Here is a 22143-nt window from a genome sequence, read left to right on the forward strand (position 1 = left end):
TGTCAATCAAAAACAACCCAGCATGCCAGCTCATTACAGTAGTGAATCAATGGTCTTTACTAACATGTAAAGGCGCAACCAATCCTTCAAAAGCTCTCTTATTTCTTTCCCTCCACACAAACCAAAGGTTGGCATGAATGAGGTGCAAAGTATTCCTCCTTTCCAGGCCCATAACTCGTCTTCCATTGTTCTGGCGTAACCCAAAAAGTCTCTGCTTCAGGAACGCAGGAACAATGCAAAAGGATCAACAGATTCAGTATTACCCAAATACAAGAAGCACCTATTAATCCCTATTCTGCAGGTTATTGAGGGCAAAAATCTTCCCAAAAGCTACCTGCCACATGAAGAAAGCCACCTTTGTGGGGGGCGATGTTTTCCATATGATTTTCCAGGGGAAGTTGCAGCTAGTTCCAAACAAGAGAATGACATCCTTGTAATAAGATCTGACCGTAATCTACCATTTTTATCCACACGCCATTTGGGATCATTTGTAGTGTTCCAATATTGAAATTTGTACAAACTGCCATAAGAATCTATAAGATGGTCAATTTCCCAATCACCAACATTTTCTCACCAAAAAAATGTTCGAAAAGATCATTTTATCTGTGATTTGAAGGTGCTTACTTGTTAGAGCGTCATTCTCTCAAGCCGAGCTGAAAATGGAAGAGAATTTCGAACTGAAGGGAGTTTGCCCACAACCAGAATTGAGCCAAAAGAAGATGTTGTCCCCATCGTCCACTTGAAAACTGATAAAGGAGAAGAAATCATCAGAAACTTTCCTGATGAATTTCAAACTCCAACATAATGGTCGTAACCATTATGTTGACGACCAAACTTTGAAGTGATGATTCCCCTCCAAAGTTGGTCCTTTTCCTTCATGAATCTCCAAAGTCATATCCCAAGTAGGGCTTTGTTGAAAGTAGAGAGAGGGAGAGAGAGAGATTTAAGCCCTAAGCCTCCAATTTAAATAGATTGTCTAGCGGCCCCCATTTGCTGAGATGATACTTAAAAGCCTACCCAAGCTCCCCCAAGGGAATCTTCTTTGAATACCTTCTAACCTTCAAGCAACTAAGCAAGGTATAGGGAAGAGGGGCAAAGAATAGACTGGGAGATTAGAACAAGTGCTCTTGATGAGGGTAATTCTCCCTCCTTTTGAAGAATACTTCCTGTTCCAACCAGCCAACTTCTTCCCAAATCTTTCAAAGATGAGGTCCCAGACTTCTTTTTCTTTAAATTTGTCTCTGAGAGGGAGACCAAGATAGGTAATAGGAAAAGCCCCCAGCTTGCCTCCCAGGCTAGCAAGGAGAGGCACCCCAGTGCTGTCCCCAACTCAAAACAATTTCACTCTTACCCAACTTCACCTTCAAGCTTGAGAATATTTCAAACCCAAGCAGAATGCGTAGGGTTAAGGTCTGCTGAGGATCCTCTTCACAGAAAACGATGGTGTCATCCACGAAAAGAAGATAGGAAACTTATATTTCACTCCCATTCTTCCCAACACTAAGACCCTTCAGAAGTAATCCTTAGGTAGCTTTATTCAACATGAGGCTCAACACTTCCACTACCAAGATAAAAAAACAAGGGGGAAAGGAGATCCTTTCCTCGGACCTCTAAGAGTGAAAAAAAAAAAAAGTTTCTAATAGGCAGCCATGAAAGTTGGGGTAGTAATGCATTGTTGGATTTATCTACACCAAAGTACCCCAAAACCCATTCTTCCACGAATGTTTTTTTATAATTAAAGAAGATATTTTAAATGAGAGAAATTACAAACAAGAGAGGACAAGGAATCCTCAGAAAAAACAAAAATAAAAACAAAAACTAAAAGACAACCCAAACCACTGCTCATAAGTCACAACCCAAATCACTCTTGCCCACCACCCAAAACATTGCCTAAGCCTAAACAAAACACAACATAAAAGAACCTTTCTTCAATCCTTTCTCGTCGTAATTGATGAAACATTGCAGTTCACCAACCCCCATTGCCCCTTCCTATCCTCAATTTCGCCATCATCCAAGCAGGCTTCCTTTCCTTTAAATCAGATAACTGCATTCATTTTCTATCCATCATATGCTGAAGACAAGACACAAAATCAATGCAGGTCTCATTCTGCTCAATCTGGTCTCTTATCTCTTCTATTTCAACATTCCTCAAACAAAGAGCTCCCTCTAAATCTCTCAATGGAGATGAAGACTACAAGGAAGGAACATCAATAATATCAAAATAATCTGATCCAAAACCAAGCTGTTTATAAACCTCATCTATGAGTAGCCCTTTGTCACAATCACCATCACCCTCCTCATCTTACACATAACCCCTTCTTATTTTTTTCCAAAGGAATTTCCTCACTAACCTTCTTTCTTAATTTCGAACCATTTGAATCCTCAAAGAAAAAATGATCATCGCTAAGTTTTTTAAGGAACTTAACTGGCCTCCCATCTGCCCTACGAAGCTTCTCAATTGAGTCATACCTTTTTTTCCCAACTCTTCTGTCTCCAATGAGCGTAAACATTTGATAAGGATAGGAACAGGAGGATCCACACACTCACAGGAAATATGTTAATGTTGATATCAACTTTTTCTTTTGAGGGGGGGGACACCTTATTTCTCTAGTGTTGCGTCCTCCTTGGACAAATCTACTTTTTGAGTCCATGAAAAATTTATGGCCACATGTGTGTTGATCCTCCTGTTCATACGCTTATCCCTCTTGAGAAATCTTCTGCATCTCTTTCCAATCCACCAATTACCAACACAAAGAAACAATTGAGGGCCTATGAGCAACAGAAAGCAAACACAAACACACTACCACCATGCAGCCGCCTCTTCTGCCTGAATTCTACATTTGGAGATCCATCTCGCTGTGACTTGGATTTGCCCAATGTCGAACATATACTCAGCAGTCCTTAGTTGCTTATCCTATTGTTCATTATGTTTTAGTTCTTTACCTTCCTAGTCTTATGTGTTTTTTTGCCTTGTCAATTTCCTCGTTTCTATCCCTTCCTCGCATGTTGAAGTGCTTGCTAACCCTATGGTAAAGCATGCTATTGATGTAGAAACGAATGCCTTGACTAGTCAAGGGGCAGGGGACTTGAGGATCCTCCTAGTAAGGAGTTGGTTTGGTGTTGTTGGGACTACACTATCAAATATCTATTCGAACAACTTAAGGCTTGATTGGTTGCAAAGGTTACACCCAAACATATGCTATTGTTTATTTTGTGACCTTCTATCATGTTGCTCAACTAAATTATGTTTGTGTACAGATCTTGTTGGAAGTTAATTTTGATTGGCCCTTATACTAGTTGGATGTGAAGAATGCCTTCTTGTATGGAAATTCACAGGAAGAAATTTACATGGAGCAACCTCCTAGGTATTTTGCTCAGGAGAAGGATGGTAAAAAGTACCCATGTTGCATAACAGCAATACTGCATCACAATCCCACCAAAAAAGATTATTCACAATGATTTTAGCAGCAATGGTTTAAAAGGTGACAGCAGTTACCTGTTCTTAATTCTTATGGCTACTGCATAAAGTTGATGACTCATATTTCATGTTACTGAATGCTAGTCATACTTTAGCTATTCTATGTCATGGCAAACCTGTACCACCATTTGATAAGGTGTAGACTGCATTACCAATTCTTCATAGACTAATGGATAACAAGAGATATTTCTTATTACAAGCAGAGACTGTTAAAAATGGAGGAAGTGGTGGGTGATGAATCAATAAATGATACATAGAAGGCGCTCGGATTGGGAGTCCAGTCTACAGTTTGGGTGGAGCATAAAACTTTTTGTGCAGATTGCATTGATTCCTCAGTCATTTGGATTTTAAAATTTTCAGGGAGACGCTTCTCCTACATCTTGCTGAAGAGTGAGAAGCTTTTATGGATTATAAAGTCTCTAGGGCTTATCTGTGCAGGGACAGAGGAATCAAAGAGCTGAAGGGGCCTTCTTCTCAGAGGTAGAGGCAACTGGATCTGTATCAATCTGCGACTCAATGGGAAGGGGAGATTCATTCGCCTAGAGAAGGATATCGAAGGAGGAAGCAACAAGGCCTAAGAATCCTTGAGGACAAGAATAGCAAATTGTGGAGAAAATTCTTCAAAGCTCTATTGAAGTTTTCGATGCAACACGATGATGGATGCATTACGAACTACAGAGTGTGGCTCCTTGAACCTTATCATCCATGAGAAGCAGACAATGAAGCGGAGTTGGGTATCAAGGGAGTCGGAGAAGCGCTCCTTAGCAGACGTTGTCAGAACAGCGCTGGCAAGGGGGAGGAGATCTTCCAAGAGAAATGAATCCCTTAATTTCAGGGCAGAAGGTAAGCTTCCTTTCCAGTTCGAATTTTAACTCTGTTTACAAATTCCAACTTTGGGTTCGGAAGGGGAGATTGGGTCCATCCTTAGTGGGCCACCTAAAACAATGGAAAAATGGGTTGTTAAAGAAAAGGGGAGGACTGGGCCCAACCCAGCTCAAAAGGATGTTCCACTTCTTTGTGGACTTAAGGAAGTGGGCTCATTAATTCAGAGCCCAGAAAGAATTAGATTGCTGAAAGGCGAGGGAAGCACGGGTCAGAAAGGAAATTTAGCTGAGTTCCAGCTTCCTCTAGCCATAGTAAGTTTGGAAGGAGACAGATCCTTCGATAATTGTTAGACGGACATTCAATATAAAGTCATTCTTATCTAAAGAATCAATGTTAAACTCGGTGAGGGGGGTGGGGGTGGAGTAGGGGAATGTTTTAGCTGAAAGAGTTGTGAAAGTGAAGCACATAGTGGAAGGTAAATCAAAGAGAAATAGAAACGCCAACCTGGAAAGTTAAGTATTTACATCAGAAAGGCACTTACAACCAATCGGAATACGATCCATCTACTGGCAAGAGAGCGGTGAGTGGTTTTGACAACGGTTTTTGTCCTCCACTACCATCTGATATTGAGGGAGCACATGGGATGGGAATGGTGATGACAAGGAAAAGATCTCAGATTCTGAGGACGATTTAAGCAGTTTCTGTGATTCTGAAATGGTTTTTTGGATGATCAAATGAGGGCTGATTTAGATATGAAAGGAGAAGATAATTGGGCTCAACTTTCAAAGGGAATTTTTGCAATTGAATGGGAGAAGATGTTGTGTGCATTCCTGACAAGTAACTCAGCATTTGGGAGAAGAGAGTTTTTATTTGTCCTCTAATAATGGACAAGTGGAAGAAGATACTATTAGTAACAACTCATACCGGACTAAATATTAGACTGAAAAAGGGCATTGTACCTATTTCTAAGCCTACTCATGATAATGTGGACTTTGTCGGTATTCCTTCTAATGTCGAGAGGGGTATTGATAAAGAGGCAGTTGTTCTTTTGGGTGATCTGAATTCATCCAATCCTGGAAAAGGTTTTTTCTTTTTATTTTATAGAAAAAAAAAATTCATTAGATAGAGAAACAATGTACAATATGGAGAGAAGACATCTCCTTAATGAAATCTTCCCCCGAAAAAACAAAAAAAGAAAAACAAAAAAAGTAAAAGACAGCAAAAGAAAATCAGCACACCCTAACAAGAGACCACCAATCATGCTGAACATCTGAAACACACATCCCCTTTAAAATTTCCATTGCCCACACACCATAAGGAAGCCATAAAATGAACCTTTTCCCACACCAGCAAATATGATAACTTCTTCCCTGAAAATATACACAAGTTACATTCCTTCAACAAACCCCAAAACACAGCAAATAAAGCACAATTCCATAATGCAATTCCTTCCTTCTTCCTACCAACCCCCACAAAAGATATTGCCAAGAACTCATCCACTGTCCATGGACAAACCCAGCTTTCTCCAAAATAATTGAATAGCTTGTTCCAAACCTTCCATGCAAAATCACAATGCAAGAAAATATGTGAAACAAATTCTGAACTGTTGAAGATCTGCTGCATATGGAAAGCTACCATTCTCAGCAACTCTAAATATAGAGAGTGCCAAGAATCCCAATTAGAGTGTCCTAAATATACTTGCCTTATTAGCTATAATCCCTAGAATTAATGTATAGAGTGTGAGTTGAATCTTTCTATTTATAGGCATCTGACTTTATGTATAAAAGCAGTAGTATGTAATGACATTAGACACAACATAATACAAAAAGTCATTCGTTAGTTTTTTCTACTTGGTATCAGAACCTAAGATTCTTAACACCCTAGCCTCACAGTCCTGGAAAAACCCTAGCCGCACATTCCATCCCTGGGAAAACCCTAGCCACCATCAGCTTCTCGAGCACACAGTCTCAGGCCGAGAAAGAGGTTCAGCTGCCACCCTATCAGGCCGAGAAAGAAGTCCAGCCACGAGGTTCAGCTACCACCCTCTCAGGCTGAGAAAGAAGTTCAGCCACAACCCCCTTCTCAAGCAAACCCCTAGCTGCCGCACGTCCCTACCCACCCGCAACCAAAAACCTCACAAATCACCATCAGTAAACATCTCATGTCAGCTATGCAATTCAACAGCCAGCATGATCAATCCAACCTCCTGATGGTGTTTGAGAAGCTGATTTCCACCAATTATGTCAATTAGGCACAATCAGTCAAGATGACCATCAGACGGAAGAGCAAATTGGGACATCTAGATGGCTCTAAGAAGCGGCCAGAAGAAGATGAAGCTGCAGCAGAGAGATGGGAAGATGAGAACTCACAGGCGTTGGCCTGGCTGATCAACAATATGCAACCAAACATTGGGCGTAACTACCTATTCATGGAGAAGGCAAGCGATCTATGGGCAGCTGTGAAAGAGGAATTTTCAAGTGGAGGTAATGATGGTTCAATGTATGAGGTGTAGAATCAGATCCGAGACACTAAACAAGGTGATTCCGATGTTAACTCCTATTTCAGTATTCTAAAGGGATTATGGATGGAATTGGATTATTATCAAAATTTAGAACTTGAGAATGCTCATATGTCAATTAGAGTTACTTACCTTATGGAGAAGGGTAGGATGTATAAATTCTTGGCTGGTTTACTATCTGAATTTGATAATGTGTGCTCCATGGTGATTAGTAGAACTCCTTTACCTTCCCTTAGTAAAGCTTTCTCGATGGTACGAAGTGTAGAGAGCTGAAGAAAGGCCATGACTAAGGATTGAAGTGGAGAATCTATGGCTATGGCAGTCAACAGAGATCATAGACCTCCAAATAAAAGGAAGAAAGGGGATGACAAGGACAATCCTTGGTGTGCCCGATGCCATAAATCTCCATACTATTGACACTCTTGGGAGATACATGGAAGACCAGGAGCTAATAGAGATAAAGGTAAAAAGGTGAGTAAAGCATATATGACTGAAGGTGCTCAACAACAGGAGGAGACTGAGTCAGCTTTTACCAACAAGCAGCTTGCAGAACTAATGAAACTACTAGAAATCCATGCCGAGACTGCTAACTCCACAGGGGGTGGTAAAATTTCCTATGCTCTCTCTACTACTTCAAATAACTATAACACGTGGATTGTTGATTCAGGTGCTTCAGACCATAGGACAGGAAATAGCTCTGTTTTTATCTCATATAAACCTAGCCCTGGTAACCATAAAGTTGAAATTGCTGATGGTTCAGCATTAGTAATTGCAGGAAAAGGAACAGTTCATCTTGGAAGGAAACTGACATTACCTAATGTTCTGCATGTGCCTCAACTATCAGCAAACCTAATCCCTGTTCAAAAGTTAGGTAGGCAACTTTGTTTAGTGTGCTTTTCTGAATCTGGTTGCTTTCTTCAGGATCTAACCTCAATGCAGAAGAGTGGTCTGGGTGAGGAAGAAAATGGGTTGTACCTGGTGAAGATGCACAACGGGCACCAATAGCAGATATCATCCACGAGTTTTCATGGAATGCAACGACTTGGTGATCCTCCTAAAGCTTGGCACTAAGGATGATGGATTGATTGAAAATATGACATTGAGGATGATGGATTGAAAAAAAAAAAAAAAAAAAAACGTGCTTGCAATACTACCGATTCCAATGCTCAAAGAAAAATTGGTCTTTGATCGTTGATCAAGCTTATTATCATCAGATGCTGGCAGAGGATGTTCACTCTGAAGGAATCGATGTTGATGAACAAATGGAGATGGGAGATTGCAGCAACTGTTAATAAGCTCTTGAATTTGTGGAAGGAGTTTGGTAAAGCGCTTAGACATGAGCAAAAGGAGTCTTCACTAGAAGCTCTAATGCCTCGTCTTGAGTTCAAGAACACAAGATCCAAGATTCAAGATACTCAATATAATGGGACTAAGGTGAGTTTCTACAAATAATAACATGCATGCTCTTAGATCCGTTTGGTATCACTATCAAAACTTATGAAACAAAAACTAGAAATGAAAACCAAAAACAAAAACTAAAAACCGAAACTCGTAAGCCTGCTTGGTTAATATTTCTAAAACTAGGGCAAATTAAAAACTTGATTAAACAAATGTCATTTTCTCCTTCAATAAAATAACAATTTATATATATATATATATATATATATGATTAAATAATAAAATTAAATACAATTTTTTATAATTATTTTTCATATTTCGCAATTCACCTTACTTGTACAATCTTAATGTACATAACATTTGAATAATAGTAAAATATATTTTGTAAATGACTTTATTTTTAAAATCTTTTTGAAAATTTATGGACATTTTTAAATTAATTATATTTTAAATTTATGATCATTTTATTTTGTTTTTAATCAAAATGTATGCATAAAATTATTTATTTAATTCAAAACATCGGATATTAAAAATATTCTGACAACAAATTGTTGAAACAACTAAGAACCGCAAAATTTAGGTTTCAATTTTTTTACAAACAGTTGAAAACTAACAACAGAAAAGAAAACTAACAACATAAACAAAAACATTTTCATATCTATTTCTTCACTATACAAAAATTGACACCAAAAAAAAAATAGAAACGATGCCCAACAGACCCTTAGTTAATATCACGTTAAAAGCTCTTGAAAATATTTAAATATTATTATTGAAAGCCTGCATACAGTCCTCTTGATCCTAATATTCATCTATTGCCCTCTAAAAATGATGATATGATTCATAAACAAAAGAAATATTGCAAAATGGTTGGTAGTTGAAGATATGCAATTGATCGCACGAGACATGGCATTGCATATGCAATAGGTGTATCAGCTCAATTCACTAGTAGGCTTAATTACTCATGCTATGATGTTATTACTGGAAATATTGCTATATTTTGGGGAGAAAAAAAACCATAAACTATGGCTTTTTATTATAGGTATTCCCTTGTACTTAAAGGTTACAATGAGGCAAGTTGGAATGCATTAACCGATGATCCCATGTCTACCACGTCTTTATTTTCACCCTGGATGGTGGTGATACAAATTGAAAATTAAAAATAACAAATAATTGCTAATTCAACAATGATAACTGAACTTATTGCTTCAGCATTAGCCAGTGAAAAAGCAGGTTGGCTAGGAAATTTATTGCATAAAATACTTGTGGGATCAACGAATGACATCTATCTTAAAACATTATGATAGCACCAATTTTTTTTATCAGCAACATTATGATAGCAACATAGCTATTGGTAGAATAAACAATATGTTTTCTAATGGTAAATCTGGATTATACTGTGAGATCTCACATATATAACATAGATATAAGTGTTGGATACATAAAAATTAGTGATAATATTATATACACTTTGACGAAGGGTCTAGCAAAAGAAAATATCTAGATGTTTTCTTAAAGAACGGATCTAAAACCCAAAGATGCAAAATATCATATGATACTATAGTCTACTCCTATGTTAATTAAATTATTCAATTAAAATATTTTAAGGATAACAAATCACAAGTTGGTGCTGAGTGTGGAAGTGGAGGTGCTCCCTATGAGAATAAAATTTTCTTTACTAGTTGTAACCAAGATTAACACAAGATCATAATGAGCTAAGATTAACATCTTGTAGAACATCAAAATATTATGTGTGTCAAGCAACTTAAAAGTACTCATAGTTAATTGCTATCTTGCTGAGTGAAGGTTCAAGTTGTATAACACTTTCATTATGCATAGTATTTAAATTATACTCTGCTATTATTATGTTAAAATAAGTTGGGGAATATTAGTATATTTCACCAAAAAAAATGCAGGTAAGTTGTCCCAAAAGAAAATACTGAACGAAGCAATGTGGGTGCATAAGTTGGCCTTATCTTAGGCTAGGCCAAGAGGACCGCCACTTGCACAAGGGGAGCAAAGTGGGGAGATGCGAGAATTCATAATCAACTCCTCTGTGATTTCATGTGAGCATCAATAGTCAGATTGAATACACTGAAAACTTATGCTACAAATTAATTTCAAATAGTCCTTTGGTCCACTTTAAAATTGAACTGTCAGTTTTTCACAATTAATTTTCATATTTTTTTAATATTTTAAAGGTTTTTTTAAAATTTTTTAAATTCCCAAAGAATAAAAAATATATATTCACAGATTTAATGGGACCGAGGCATCATATGTATAAAAATACCCCTACCTACATGCTTTGGATCATCGTCTGTAGAAGCAAACAGTAGCTTTCTAGGTCTGAGTGCTCTATGAAAAATAAAATTTTTAGCTATATTACTCCACACTAGTGTGCAGAAGTGTGGAGTACACAGCAAAGTATTGGATTTGTTGCATCCTGACGCTAAAAGAGTTCATATTCCGCTGCACAAGAAAAGTACTATAGAAGGAGACCATTGTCTTAAGAGAAAGACTTACTCTGCGCCTCAATCTCAGCCTCGCTGCCGACTGATGGTTTGTCTCCCAAGTTAAAGTTAATTTCTATTCTCAACAAAACTTCTTCTCTACTGCTATTATTGGTCTCCTTATCGGGTTGTTAAAATGTCCTTAAAACTGTTCATCTTTTATATTCATAAAATGAATATAATAGTAGCAAAGACAATAAAGTAATATTCTCAAACTGAAAAATATAATCTGTGTGCCCACAGATCCTAATGCACAGAAAATTGGACAAAGTACCCGAAGCGACCGGTTTTCCAGGCCTGACCGTGCTTACTACTTCCCCCGATCCTGGATATACTGACGAAATCGTCCTCCGTGAACTCGGCATTGTTAGAGGCCAACAGCGCAGGCCCCTGCCACTGCGCCAAGTTCTGCGACAGGATCGAACAAGTGCCGTGGTGCCGGCGGTCGAGGCAGAGGCAGACGGTCGTGGCGCCGGCGTCGTCTGCGTTCTGTATGAGCTCCTTCAGCACCGTGGTGCCCTCCGGGTAGTTGATCAGGACCTCTCGGATCCGGCGGGTCAGATCCACCTTCTGCCCGAAGTCTTCCAGGAGGAGCGACTCCGACGACGACGACGGGGAGTCCATGTTTTGCGGCGAGAACAGAAGCTTGGGATTTAGACCATGAAGATGGAGGTACTACGGATGGACCGGCGAGCGGATTGTCTGAATATGTGGAAGCATTGAGGATGGAAATGGAACTTTCGGGACTTCGTCAAATGCGAGGCGAGGTTGGTCTTGTGGCTTTTTCTGAGGAAGCGTGAGCGCTATGTTGGCTGCTAACGGTGGTGGTTTAATTTGAATATCTATAATTTTGTAGCTTTGGCATATAAATTTTTTGTTAATCATGTTTTTAATTTTGTTGTTATAATTATACTTTTAATACTTTTCTAATTAAAAAGTGAACAGTTATAGAAGTAAATTTGAAATTTTAAAAAAAACTAATTAAAAATAATTGTCCAAATGGTGAATCTTCCTTTCTTTTAGTAATAAATTTAACAAATATGTTGTGTTGGTTCTAACTCGAAAAAAAATGTTGCTTCTTAAAATTATCAAATGCGTCCATAGGGTTTGCAAAGAATGGAAGAAGCATTGAAATCCCGTTTTAACAAATTCCTTATTTGAATAAATCGAAAGTACAATTTAGAATTTTAGAAAAAATATTTTGGAGTCCATTACAGCCAAAAATTGACCAAGTTAACTAAATCAACCACAACCTTGACCGCTTGCCAAGAATCAAAAAAAAAAAAACTTAAGAGGATCCAGTGTACTCTAGGAGACTGCTCTGATGCTTAAGTTAGGAAATATGTCATACTGAAATGCCTTACCTCTTCCCGGAGTGACCCTTTTATAATTGTAGAAGGTTTGTCTCTATTAGATTTGATATTTATTGGTAAATTATTTTGATGGTGGGGGATTATATTTTGATTTTAAGGATATTTATTGGAAAATAATTGCGGTGTCTTGATTTCTACTTCTTATTAGTATATCTTATTAATTTTATTATTATTATTTTATACTGTATCATTAGCCCCCACCCCTTTTAATCTCGAGTTTTTTAATACTTCCTTGACTCGAAAGTACCTCAAGATGCCTATAAATTTTGTATAATCATGGAATTTAAGTCTTTTTCAAGAGTCTATCACTTTTTGACTTTCAAACCGATTTGGTTCAATCTAACTCGATTTTTTGCTCAATTCGACTCGTATATACCATCTTTAGATTAATCCAAAATGTTTCAATGAATTTCAACTCAATTCGAGCAGTTCTTTTGTCAAGTCGGTAATTCAATCTTTTTTTCTAAGCAGCTTTCATCAAGCATGCATTTTTAGGCTTCATAAGTGGCGCTCATTGTATAGGTTGTGCTCTGGTGAACTATGTTTTTTTATTATTGCCGCATAACTTGTGCACATCAAGTGAGCTTCTTCAGACCTCATAAGTGGTGCTCCTCAAATGGGTCATATATTTGGTGACTTGTGCTCACTTATTGTTACTGTTATTTAAGGTGTGACTCTTATACTTGGAGTTTCATAAACAAAAGAAGGAAGGGGGTTGCACAACAGGGACTCGTCGACAAGTGTCATGTGCTTGTCAACAAGTAAATCCTGAAACAAGGAAAACTCAAAGTTTCTAAGATACCGAGAGCAGAAAAATGGAGTCGTCGATGAATGGCCAGACTAGTCAACGAGTAGTCTTTTGTGCCTCATTGACGAGTGTCATGTTCTTGTCGACGAGTGCTTCTGGGATGCGAGCAAATTTTTGAATTTTGAATTTGAATGTTGGGGTGGTTGGGTAATTGGAGGAAAACCTCTGATGGACTATTATATATGTCATTCTTGGTGTGTATTGACAGTGAGTGTGATCATTTGTGAAGTGTATTGTGTACTTTGATATTTCCTTAGTGAAATTGTTGTGACATTACTTCCATGGATGTAGGCTTTGCCGAACCACGTAAATGTTGTTGTTATGCTTGTTGTTTCTTATTTACTGGTTGAGTTTAATTTGCTTGTTTTTTTTTTTTTTTTCCGTTGTGCATCCTATATCCAATCCTTATTTGCAACTAATTGGTATCAGAGTGATTGTTGTCATGGCATCAGGATCATCTTCTGCAAGATTTGACCTTATCAAATCCAATGGAACCAGAAATTTTGGTTTGTGGCAGAGGAGAGTCAAGGATATTCTTGTGCAACAAGGAATGACTAAGACTTTACTTGACATTCAACTAGAAGGAATGGATAAGGCAACATAAGGAGATTTGAAAGCAAAAGCCATTTCTACAATGCGCTTGTGTTTGGCCAACGAAGTTCTCTATTGTGTGATGGAGAAGGATTCTCCAGCGACTATATGGCGAAAGTTAGAAAGCCTATATATGTCCAAATCACTCAATAATAAACATTTTCTTAAGCAGCATCTTTATTGGCTTAAGATGGTTGAAGGATCAAACTTAGATCAACATATTAATGCCTTTAATCAAATCATAAGTGATTTGATGAGAGTTGATGTTAAGTTTGATGAAGATGATAAGGCATTGATGTTGTTAAACTCCTTGCCATTGACTCATACCTATGAAAATTTGGTTACCACTCTTACGTGGGGAAAAGAAACTCTTGATTTAGAAGAGGTAACTAGTGCCTTACTGAATTTTCATCAAAGGCTGAAAATATGCGATGAAGGAGAAGGACTTGTGGTGAAAGGTAATAATGAGCGTGGCAAAGGAAAGTTCAAAAGTGGGTCAAGTTAGAAATCCTGTGCTTAATCCAAGAAGAAAAAAAAATTTTGGTGTTATAAATGCGATAAAAATGGACATGTGAAACCAAAGTGTCCGGATTGGAAAAAGGGAAATGTTGAAAAGCATGAAGGGATTTCGAAGTCAGCAAATGTGGTTCAAGAAGGAGGTTTAGTTTGCAACGATGGCGTTGTTCTTTCAGTTTCATTGGGGTCGGATAATCTGACAAACTCTTGGAGAATTGATTCGGCATGTTCTTACCACATTACTCCAAACAAGGAGTGGTTCAACACTTACAGGTTAGTGAATTCAGGTTCAATTCTTATGAGCAATGATGTTTCTTGTAAGATTATTGACATAGGAAGTGTTAAGATAAAAATGTTTGATGATGCTGTGAGAATCTTGAGCAATGTAAGACATATACCAGAGTTGAGGAAGAGTTTGATATCACTAGACACTTTGGATTGTAATGGTTTCAATTACAAGTCCGAAGGTGGAGTTATGAAAGTATGGAAAGGAAATCTGACAGTGATGAAAGGCCAAAAGTTAGATGGGAATATCCACACATTGCAGGGAACTATTGTTGTAGGTGGAGCTGCAGCCATAGATGCTGAATTTGATGAGACCGTCTTGTGGCATATGCGTCTTAAGCATATGGGGAACATGGTATGAAAGAATTGCACAAAAGGAAACTCTTGAAGGGTTTGAAATCATATCAGCTGAACTTTTGCAAGATTTGTGTTCTTGGAAAACAAAATAGGGCAAAATTTAAATCAGCTACACACAAGACGAAATGTATTCTTGATTATATGCATTCCGACGTTTGGGGCCCGATTATAGTTGCATCAAAGGGTGGACAGGTATATTATGTGAGTTTTATTGATGATTACTTACGAAAATTTTGGGTATACTTCATGCGGCATAAGTCTGATACGTTTTCCGGGTTCAAGATTTGGAAGGCTGAAGTGGAAACCAGATGGGGAGGAGAATCAAATGCTTGAGGTCGGATAATGAGACTGAGTACGTTGATTCTTGATTTATGGAGTTTTGTGAGCAGCAGGGCATTAAGAGACACTTTACCATTCACTGGACACCTTAGCAAAATGGTGTGGCGGAAAGGATGAGCCAAACTCTGGCTAAGAGAGCTTAATGTCTCAAGTTTAATACAGGGCTACCGAAGAACTTCTAGGTTGAGGCAATTAGTATTACTTGTTTTCTAATAAACCAATCACCAAGGGTGTCACTAGAGGGTAAAGTGGTAGAAGATGTATGGACAGGAAGTGCAGTAGACTACTCTAGATTGAAAGTATTTGGGTGTCCAATGTATGTTCACGTATCTAGTGAAGAGAGGTCTAAGCTTGACCCGAAGTCTCGTCGTTGCATCATTTTGGGATATCAAAAGGGTGTAAAGGGGTATAAGATGTGGGACCCATTGGCAAACAAGGTAGTAATTAGCAGGGATGTAGTCTTTGATGAGAAGACTATGGTAAAGCATACTCAATAGTGTTATGAATAGAAACATGAGCCAGAAAGCTAGGGTAGTGATGAATATGTTGTGTACGTAAAGTTGGAAGTTTAGGGCAACAGAAATGATCATGCTCTTATGGTTGCAGGGAGCTCTAGCTCGTGAAACCAGCAAGTTGACGATCTTCTTATACGGAGATCCATATGCACTATCAAGCCTCTGCCAAGGTATGGGTTTGGAGAGTTAGTGTCTTGTGCTTTTCTTACTAGTTACAATGATCCAACTACATTTCAAGAGGTAGTGCATGGCCAGGAGAAAGGTGGGTGGATGAGAGCAATGATTGAAGAGATGAAATCACTACACAAAAATCAAACTTGGGATTTGGTGGAGCTTCTAGATGGGAAGAGACTGATAGGCTGTAAATGGGTATATAGGAAGAAGGAAGTAATTTCAGAAAAGGAAGAAGAGAAATTCAAAGCAAGGTTGATGGCAAAAGGATACTCACAAAAGAAGCGGATAGACTATGATGAGATCTTTTGACCTGTGGTCCGACATACTTCTATTAGGATTGTGTTGGGGTTAGTAGCTCATTATGATCTTCATTTGGAACAAATGGATGTGAAGATGGCGTTTCTTCACATTGACTTGGAGGAACAGATTTATATGTTACAGCCGAAGAGATTCAGTGAACGAGGGAAAGAAAACTTAGTTTGTAAGTTGAAAAAATCTTTCTACATGTTGAAACAGTTTCCAAGGCAATAGTATAAAAGATTTAAATCCTATATGATCAAGATTGGCTACAAAAGGTGTGAGTATGACTGTTGCGTATATGTGAACAAACTTGATGATGGTTCTTTTATTTTCTTGTTATTGTACGTCGATGACATGTGGATAGCTACAAAAGATTTAATTGAGGTGAATCAGTTAAAGGAACTGTTGTATAAGGAAATCAACATAAAGGATCTTGGTTTAGCCAAGAAAATACTTGGGATGGAGATTCACCAAGACAAAACTACAGGGAGGTTATGGCTATCTCAGGGCGGTTATGTGCAAAAGGTGTTGAAGATTTAGCCTGGCTGATGCAAACTAGTGTGTACACCTCTAGCAAGTCATTTCAAGTTGTCTACTGCAGATTTCCCCAATATAGATAAGGATGTCTGGGACATGTCAAAGGTTCCCTATGCTAGCACTATGGAGAGTTGAATGTATGTTATGGTGTGTACGAGGCCAGATTTGGCACATGTTGTGAGTGTGGTGAGAAAGTTTCTCTCTAATCTAGGAACACAGCATTGGGGAGCCATCAAATGGATATTCAGATACTTACGGGGTGCATTGGGATATGACGTCATGTTCGGCAAGTAATAGGGTTGTCCTTCAGTTATGGGGTTTGTTGATGCTGACTATACAAGAGACATGGATGGCAGGAGGTCTATAACGGGTTATGTATTTACCTTTGTAGGAGGACCTATATGTTGGAGATCCATGGTTCAATATTTGGTAGTGTTGTCCACGGCTGAGGCGGAATATATGACAGTTGTCGAAGCTGCAAAGGAAGCCTTATAGCTTACCAGTTTGGTCAAAGAGCTAGGATTATAGTAAGATGGAGTGGTGCAGCATTGTGACAGTTAGAGTGCCAGTTACTTGGTGAAGAATCAGGTATACCATGCCAGAACTAAAAATATTGATGTGAGGTTCCACAGGGTTCGAGAGTTGATTACTTCAGGTGAACTTATATTGGAGAATGTTCACACTTCTGAAAATGCAACGGATATGTTAACGAAATGTTACTTCTGAGAAGTTCAAGCATTGCTTGGATTTACTCCATGTCTCCAAGTGATAGAAGGGAGACATACCCAATCAAGCATTTTCAAATTCAAGTCGAAGCTGTTAAACGTGTTTTTCAGGATTCTCATAAGGGGCGTATAATCACCAAGGTGAAGATTGTTATTTAAGGTGTGACTCTTGTACTTGGAGTTTCATAAACAAAGGAAGGAAAGGGGCTGCACAACAGGGACTCGTCGATGAGTGTCCTGTGCTCATCGACGAGTAGATCCTGAGAGCAAGGAAAACTCAGAGTTTCTGAGATACCGAGAGTAGAAAAATGGAGTCGTCAACGAATGGCCAAACTAGTCGACGAGTGCTTCTGGGCTGCAAGTAGATTTTTGAATTTTGAATTTGAAGTTAGGATGGTTGGGTAATTGGAGGGAAACCTCTGAGGGACTGTGTGATTCTAGGCGTGTATTGACAGTGAGTGTGATCATTTGTGAAGTGTATTGTGTACTTTGATATTTACTTAGTGAAATTCTTGTATCATTGCTTCCGTGGATGTAGACTTTGCCGAACCACATAAATCTTGTTGTTGTACTTGTTGTTTCTTATTTACTGGTTGAGTTTAATTTGCTTGTTGCGTTTTTTTTTTTCGCTATGCATCTTATATTTGATCCTTATTTACAACAGTTACTTCGTAAGCTATGCTCATCAAGTGGGCATCTTCAGACCTAATAAGTAGTGCTCATTAGATGGATTGTATTTCAATGAGTTGTGCTCACTTCTTGTTATCTTATAAGTTGTATTCATCAAGTGGACGTAACTAGGCCTCATAAGTGATGCTCATCAAATGGGTTGTATTTCGATAAGTTGTGCTCACTTCTTGTTGTCTCATGAGTTGTGTTTATCATTTGGGATTTTTCTAGCAAGTGATTTTATCTAACTTGTTGAATCAGTCTTACAATCTTTGTAAGTTGTTACTTGCTTGCATTCAAATATTTACAAAAAAAGAATATTTCGTAATATTGTAACAAAGTTATATTGAGTTTATCTAATTAAATTGATTGCAAACTTGTATACTTTTTTTTTTTTAAACGATTGATTATTTTAAAAAAGTACTCACATGCTTTTGAGCATTGTTCATCAATCGCAACGTTGTAGGAATCCTCAAGACCATGGTTTTTCCTCATTAGATCTGAAAGCTTCAAAGTTGATTCTTGATGCATTGATGATTTACCTTTTGGTGACGTATTCAAAGGAAGCATTCTTGGATTCTATTTTGAATAATCTTTTTTTTTTGTTGTAAAAGCATTCTAAATATTTCTTCCACCCTTTTCTAAAAGACTAGAAATTGCTTCACTAGTACCATTTGTTATATGAAGAGACATCAATTTGTGTTGATTAAATTGATCAAAGTGAGTGATCTCCAAAAGGATGATAGGAATCAAAATTATGAGAGGCAGTCGTGATCGTTATTAGTTCAACCCTTCTAATCTTCTCACAGATGACACTAAATGTTGCAACCAAAATTTGATTGAGTTAACCAGATCAACCACAACCTCAACCACCTGCTAAAAATTAAGAAAAAAAAGTCTTGGAGTACCTATGGTGTACTCCAGGGGACCACTTCGATGACAAAGTTAGGGAATATGGAAGGATTGAATTATTGTAGTAGGAAAAGAATAAGTTAGAATGAAATGTCTTATTTTTTCCTAAAGTGACCCTTTTATAGTTGTGGGTGGCATGTCTTCATTGAATTTTATATTTATTGGTCTATTATTTTGATGGTGGGGGGCTATATTTTTATTCAAGGATATTTATTAAAAAATAATTGTGGTGCCTTGATTTATACCTCTTTTAGTGTACCTTATTAATCTTATTACTATTATTTAAGGATATTTATTAGAAAAAATGTTGCTTCTTAAAATTATAAAATGCTTCCATAGAGTTCGCAAAGAATGGAAAATGCATTGAAATCCCATTTTAATAAATACCTTGTTTAGATAAATTGAAAGTAGAATTTCAAAACCTTCTAGAATTTTAAAGAAAATATGATTTTCCTTATTTTTTAAGAGAATTATATAAAAAAAATTACAATATTTTTTTTAAATTTTGCTGCAATTACATAGCAAATTTGAAAACTATATATATATATATATATATATATATATTTTTATTATCTTTTTTAAGTTTCATGTGACATTTTGTACTTTGAAGTCATGAAAATGAAAAATAGAAATTCATTTCCATGAGTAAACAAATCATTGACATCTCAATTCCCTTACCAAATGATACTTCTACCGGCATCTTAGAGAAATCCATAACCATTGTTTTGTTGACATTTTCTGTGCAAACTCCCATAGTAGATTGGAAATGTAATATCCAAGATCTAGATTATTGGTGGAGTATTTTCCTAACTCAATTTATAATTTGAATATTTAATTAAACGTTATATTTTGCAATGCTTGTGTATTTAATTAATTAGATGATGTTGAGGATAAAACCCAAAAATATAGTTAATAAAATTAATATTGTTCACTAAGAAATAATAGGTGCAATAGTTAGCGTTTTATGAGTGTGTTAAATTTTGTGTGAAATAAAACATGGAGTGCCAAGCTACAACATAAGGAAGTCCAAATAAGTTGACCTAGTTGTACGACTTGATACAGACAAGTAGGCAAAACTTTGAGAAACAAGTCATGTCAAACTAACCTAGTCGCACAACCTCTTGAAAACTGGCCAAGTTGATCAATACACTAAAAAAAGCAACAGCTTGAATAATCCATATAGTTCAATCACATGACTGCAAGGGGAAGCTGATTTGGACACAAAACCCAGAGAAATTATATAGGGAACCTCCCCCTCCATGTGTCCGTGTACCTATTTTCTTAATGTTAGACATGTGGCAAATTGATCATACATTCATTAATATCAAAGAGGGAGTCATTTTCAATAAATGTATAATTAAGGAAATAGGCACACGAACATGTGGAGAGGGAGACCCCCTGTATAATTTCTCCAAAACACAGCATGTATGCCTTAATAACAGGTTGTAAATGCTAATAATATCTCTCCCCTTCGTGAAAGGCTAAACCAATTTTATAATGACTTCATGATTGGAGAACATTACTAAAATTATAAAAGATTCTTAAAAAAAAAAAAGGAAACGCGCCCCCCCCCCCCCCACCAAAAAGAAGTGGTACTTTAATCAAGCACCTAAGAAACTTGTTGGGTATGCATGAAAGGCCCAAAGTCAAGCTATTGTCGACCTAGTAGCAAATCATCTATAAGCCCAAGAGAATCACCTATGCAATACATAAATGCCTTGCATGCAAAAAGCGACAAATGATAGGTTCCATAGCATGATCAAAGTTGCTAAATTGTGCGAAGTAGAAGATCTCTTCCACTAGAGTTTGCGTGGAGCTTTTGTCACATTTCATGACTTAAAACTCATGTAACGACGTAAGTTGATTGTGATATGGATAATCATTCACACAACTAAAAGGGACAACAAGGTAAAAACTCTATAACACAATGGCATCCTTTTAATTATTTTTGTAACGATGATGAATTCAATCCTTAAAGAATCTCTTAAGTTACGAGATCATCTGCCATGCCAACTCCTCGTATCATACTTGTAGGAGACCTAGAAAGGAGAAGGTTATAAATGCTAATAATATCACTTCTCTTACGTCAAAGCGTCACACACCAATTTAATTAATCAAAAAATAACAAATAAAATTTATAAACCATTAGTTATTCACTTAATTGATTTATTGGTGCTAGAAATTTTTGCAATGATATTTCTTCACTCCCCAAACTATTTGTTAAAAGTTGTAATTGAAGAAACTAGTGCTCAAAAATGAAATTTAGGATATCAAAAAGTAAAGTGTCAGAGAACAAAACCAGCACAACAACAAAGCAGAAGGAGCCAAGAACTAAAGAAGAAATGGAAAGAAGATGGAAAAGGAGAAATAACAAATGCAGCTGGGTAAGGAGAATGCTATTGTGTGTACTAGGAAGGGAAAAGTGAGAAACATGTGGACTGGAGGTTGCATGCAGATGTTAATGGAAAGAAGATGGAAGAATGCTATTGTGTGTACTAGGAAAGGGGAAGTGAGGAACATGTGGACTGGAGGTTGCATGCACATGCATGCTTCTCTCCATGTTAATACCTTTTCCTTCCTTTTTCTTTGAACTCCCTACTATGGTAACATTTCGTTTTGTTCATAAACATTGAGAACAATGTTCAGTTTAGGTTGGGGGGGTGTAGATTCATGCATATCTGTTTACATGAATTTGGCTTGGGTATTTGAGCATGATTATAGAGTATTCAATTGAGTCAATTGTGCTATCTTAGTTCTTTATTTTGGCACTTCAAATTCTTTTAAGTGCACATAAGCTATTGTGGTTTGATGGATGTCGAATGCATACAATCAGAGAACAATCAAACTTAAGTTGAGACTTAAAACACATGTGAACAGTTGAACCATTCTCATTCCTTAGAGAGGATTTATCATATTCGGTGTTATTATTGTTATTTTTTCTATGACATCACTTTGTTGCATGGTCTCATTATTTTTCTTATTTGGTTATCTTTTGGGAATGTCATTACATGGTTTGTGCTATGCTTGCTTGATTATACTTAGGAAGTGATGAAGGTCACTGTAGGATAAAGTTTGAGCCTTTCAAGCCTACCATGATTTTATCCATTAGAAGCTCCTTTGAGCCAAAATGTAAGCCTTTTTCTTTGTTAACCTATATATTTTTGTACCCGCTCCATATTGGAGTTAAGCCTAAAAGTAATATTTTCCTACCCTAAATATTTGAGTATCTGTTAGGGGGGGATAAATTGTTGGTTTGAAAAAGAAAAAAAAAAAGAAGAGAAAAAGGAATGAGAAATTTATTGAGATGGTTTGTACT

General features: G+C 37.1%; 1 protein-coding gene across 2 annotated transcripts in view; it reads right to left on the reverse strand.

The window, feature by feature from the left end:
- The window catches only part of LOC131152729 (uncharacterized), a 136212-nt gene extending 124646 nt beyond the window's left edge, over nt 1-11566 (reverse strand). Inside the window, exon 1 of one of the 2 annotated variants that reach the window (XM_058104568.1) lies at nt 11001-11566. In XM_058104568.1, the coding sequence (XP_057960551.1) occupies nt 11001-11350 (350 nt within the window). In that variant the 5' untranslated portion in view covers nt 11351-11566. The remainder of the gene's footprint in view (nt 1-11000) is intronic. The other variant, XM_058104569.1, reaches the window with a different exon arrangement.
- Between the last annotated feature and the right edge of the window lie 10577 nt (nt 11567-22143).

This window comes from Malania oleifera, chromosome 4 (assembly GCF_029873635.1).
Source record: "Malania oleifera isolate guangnan ecotype guangnan chromosome 4, ASM2987363v1, whole genome shotgun sequence".
Lineage (NCBI taxonomy): Eukaryota > Viridiplantae > Streptophyta > Magnoliopsida > Santalales > Ximeniaceae > Malania > Malania oleifera.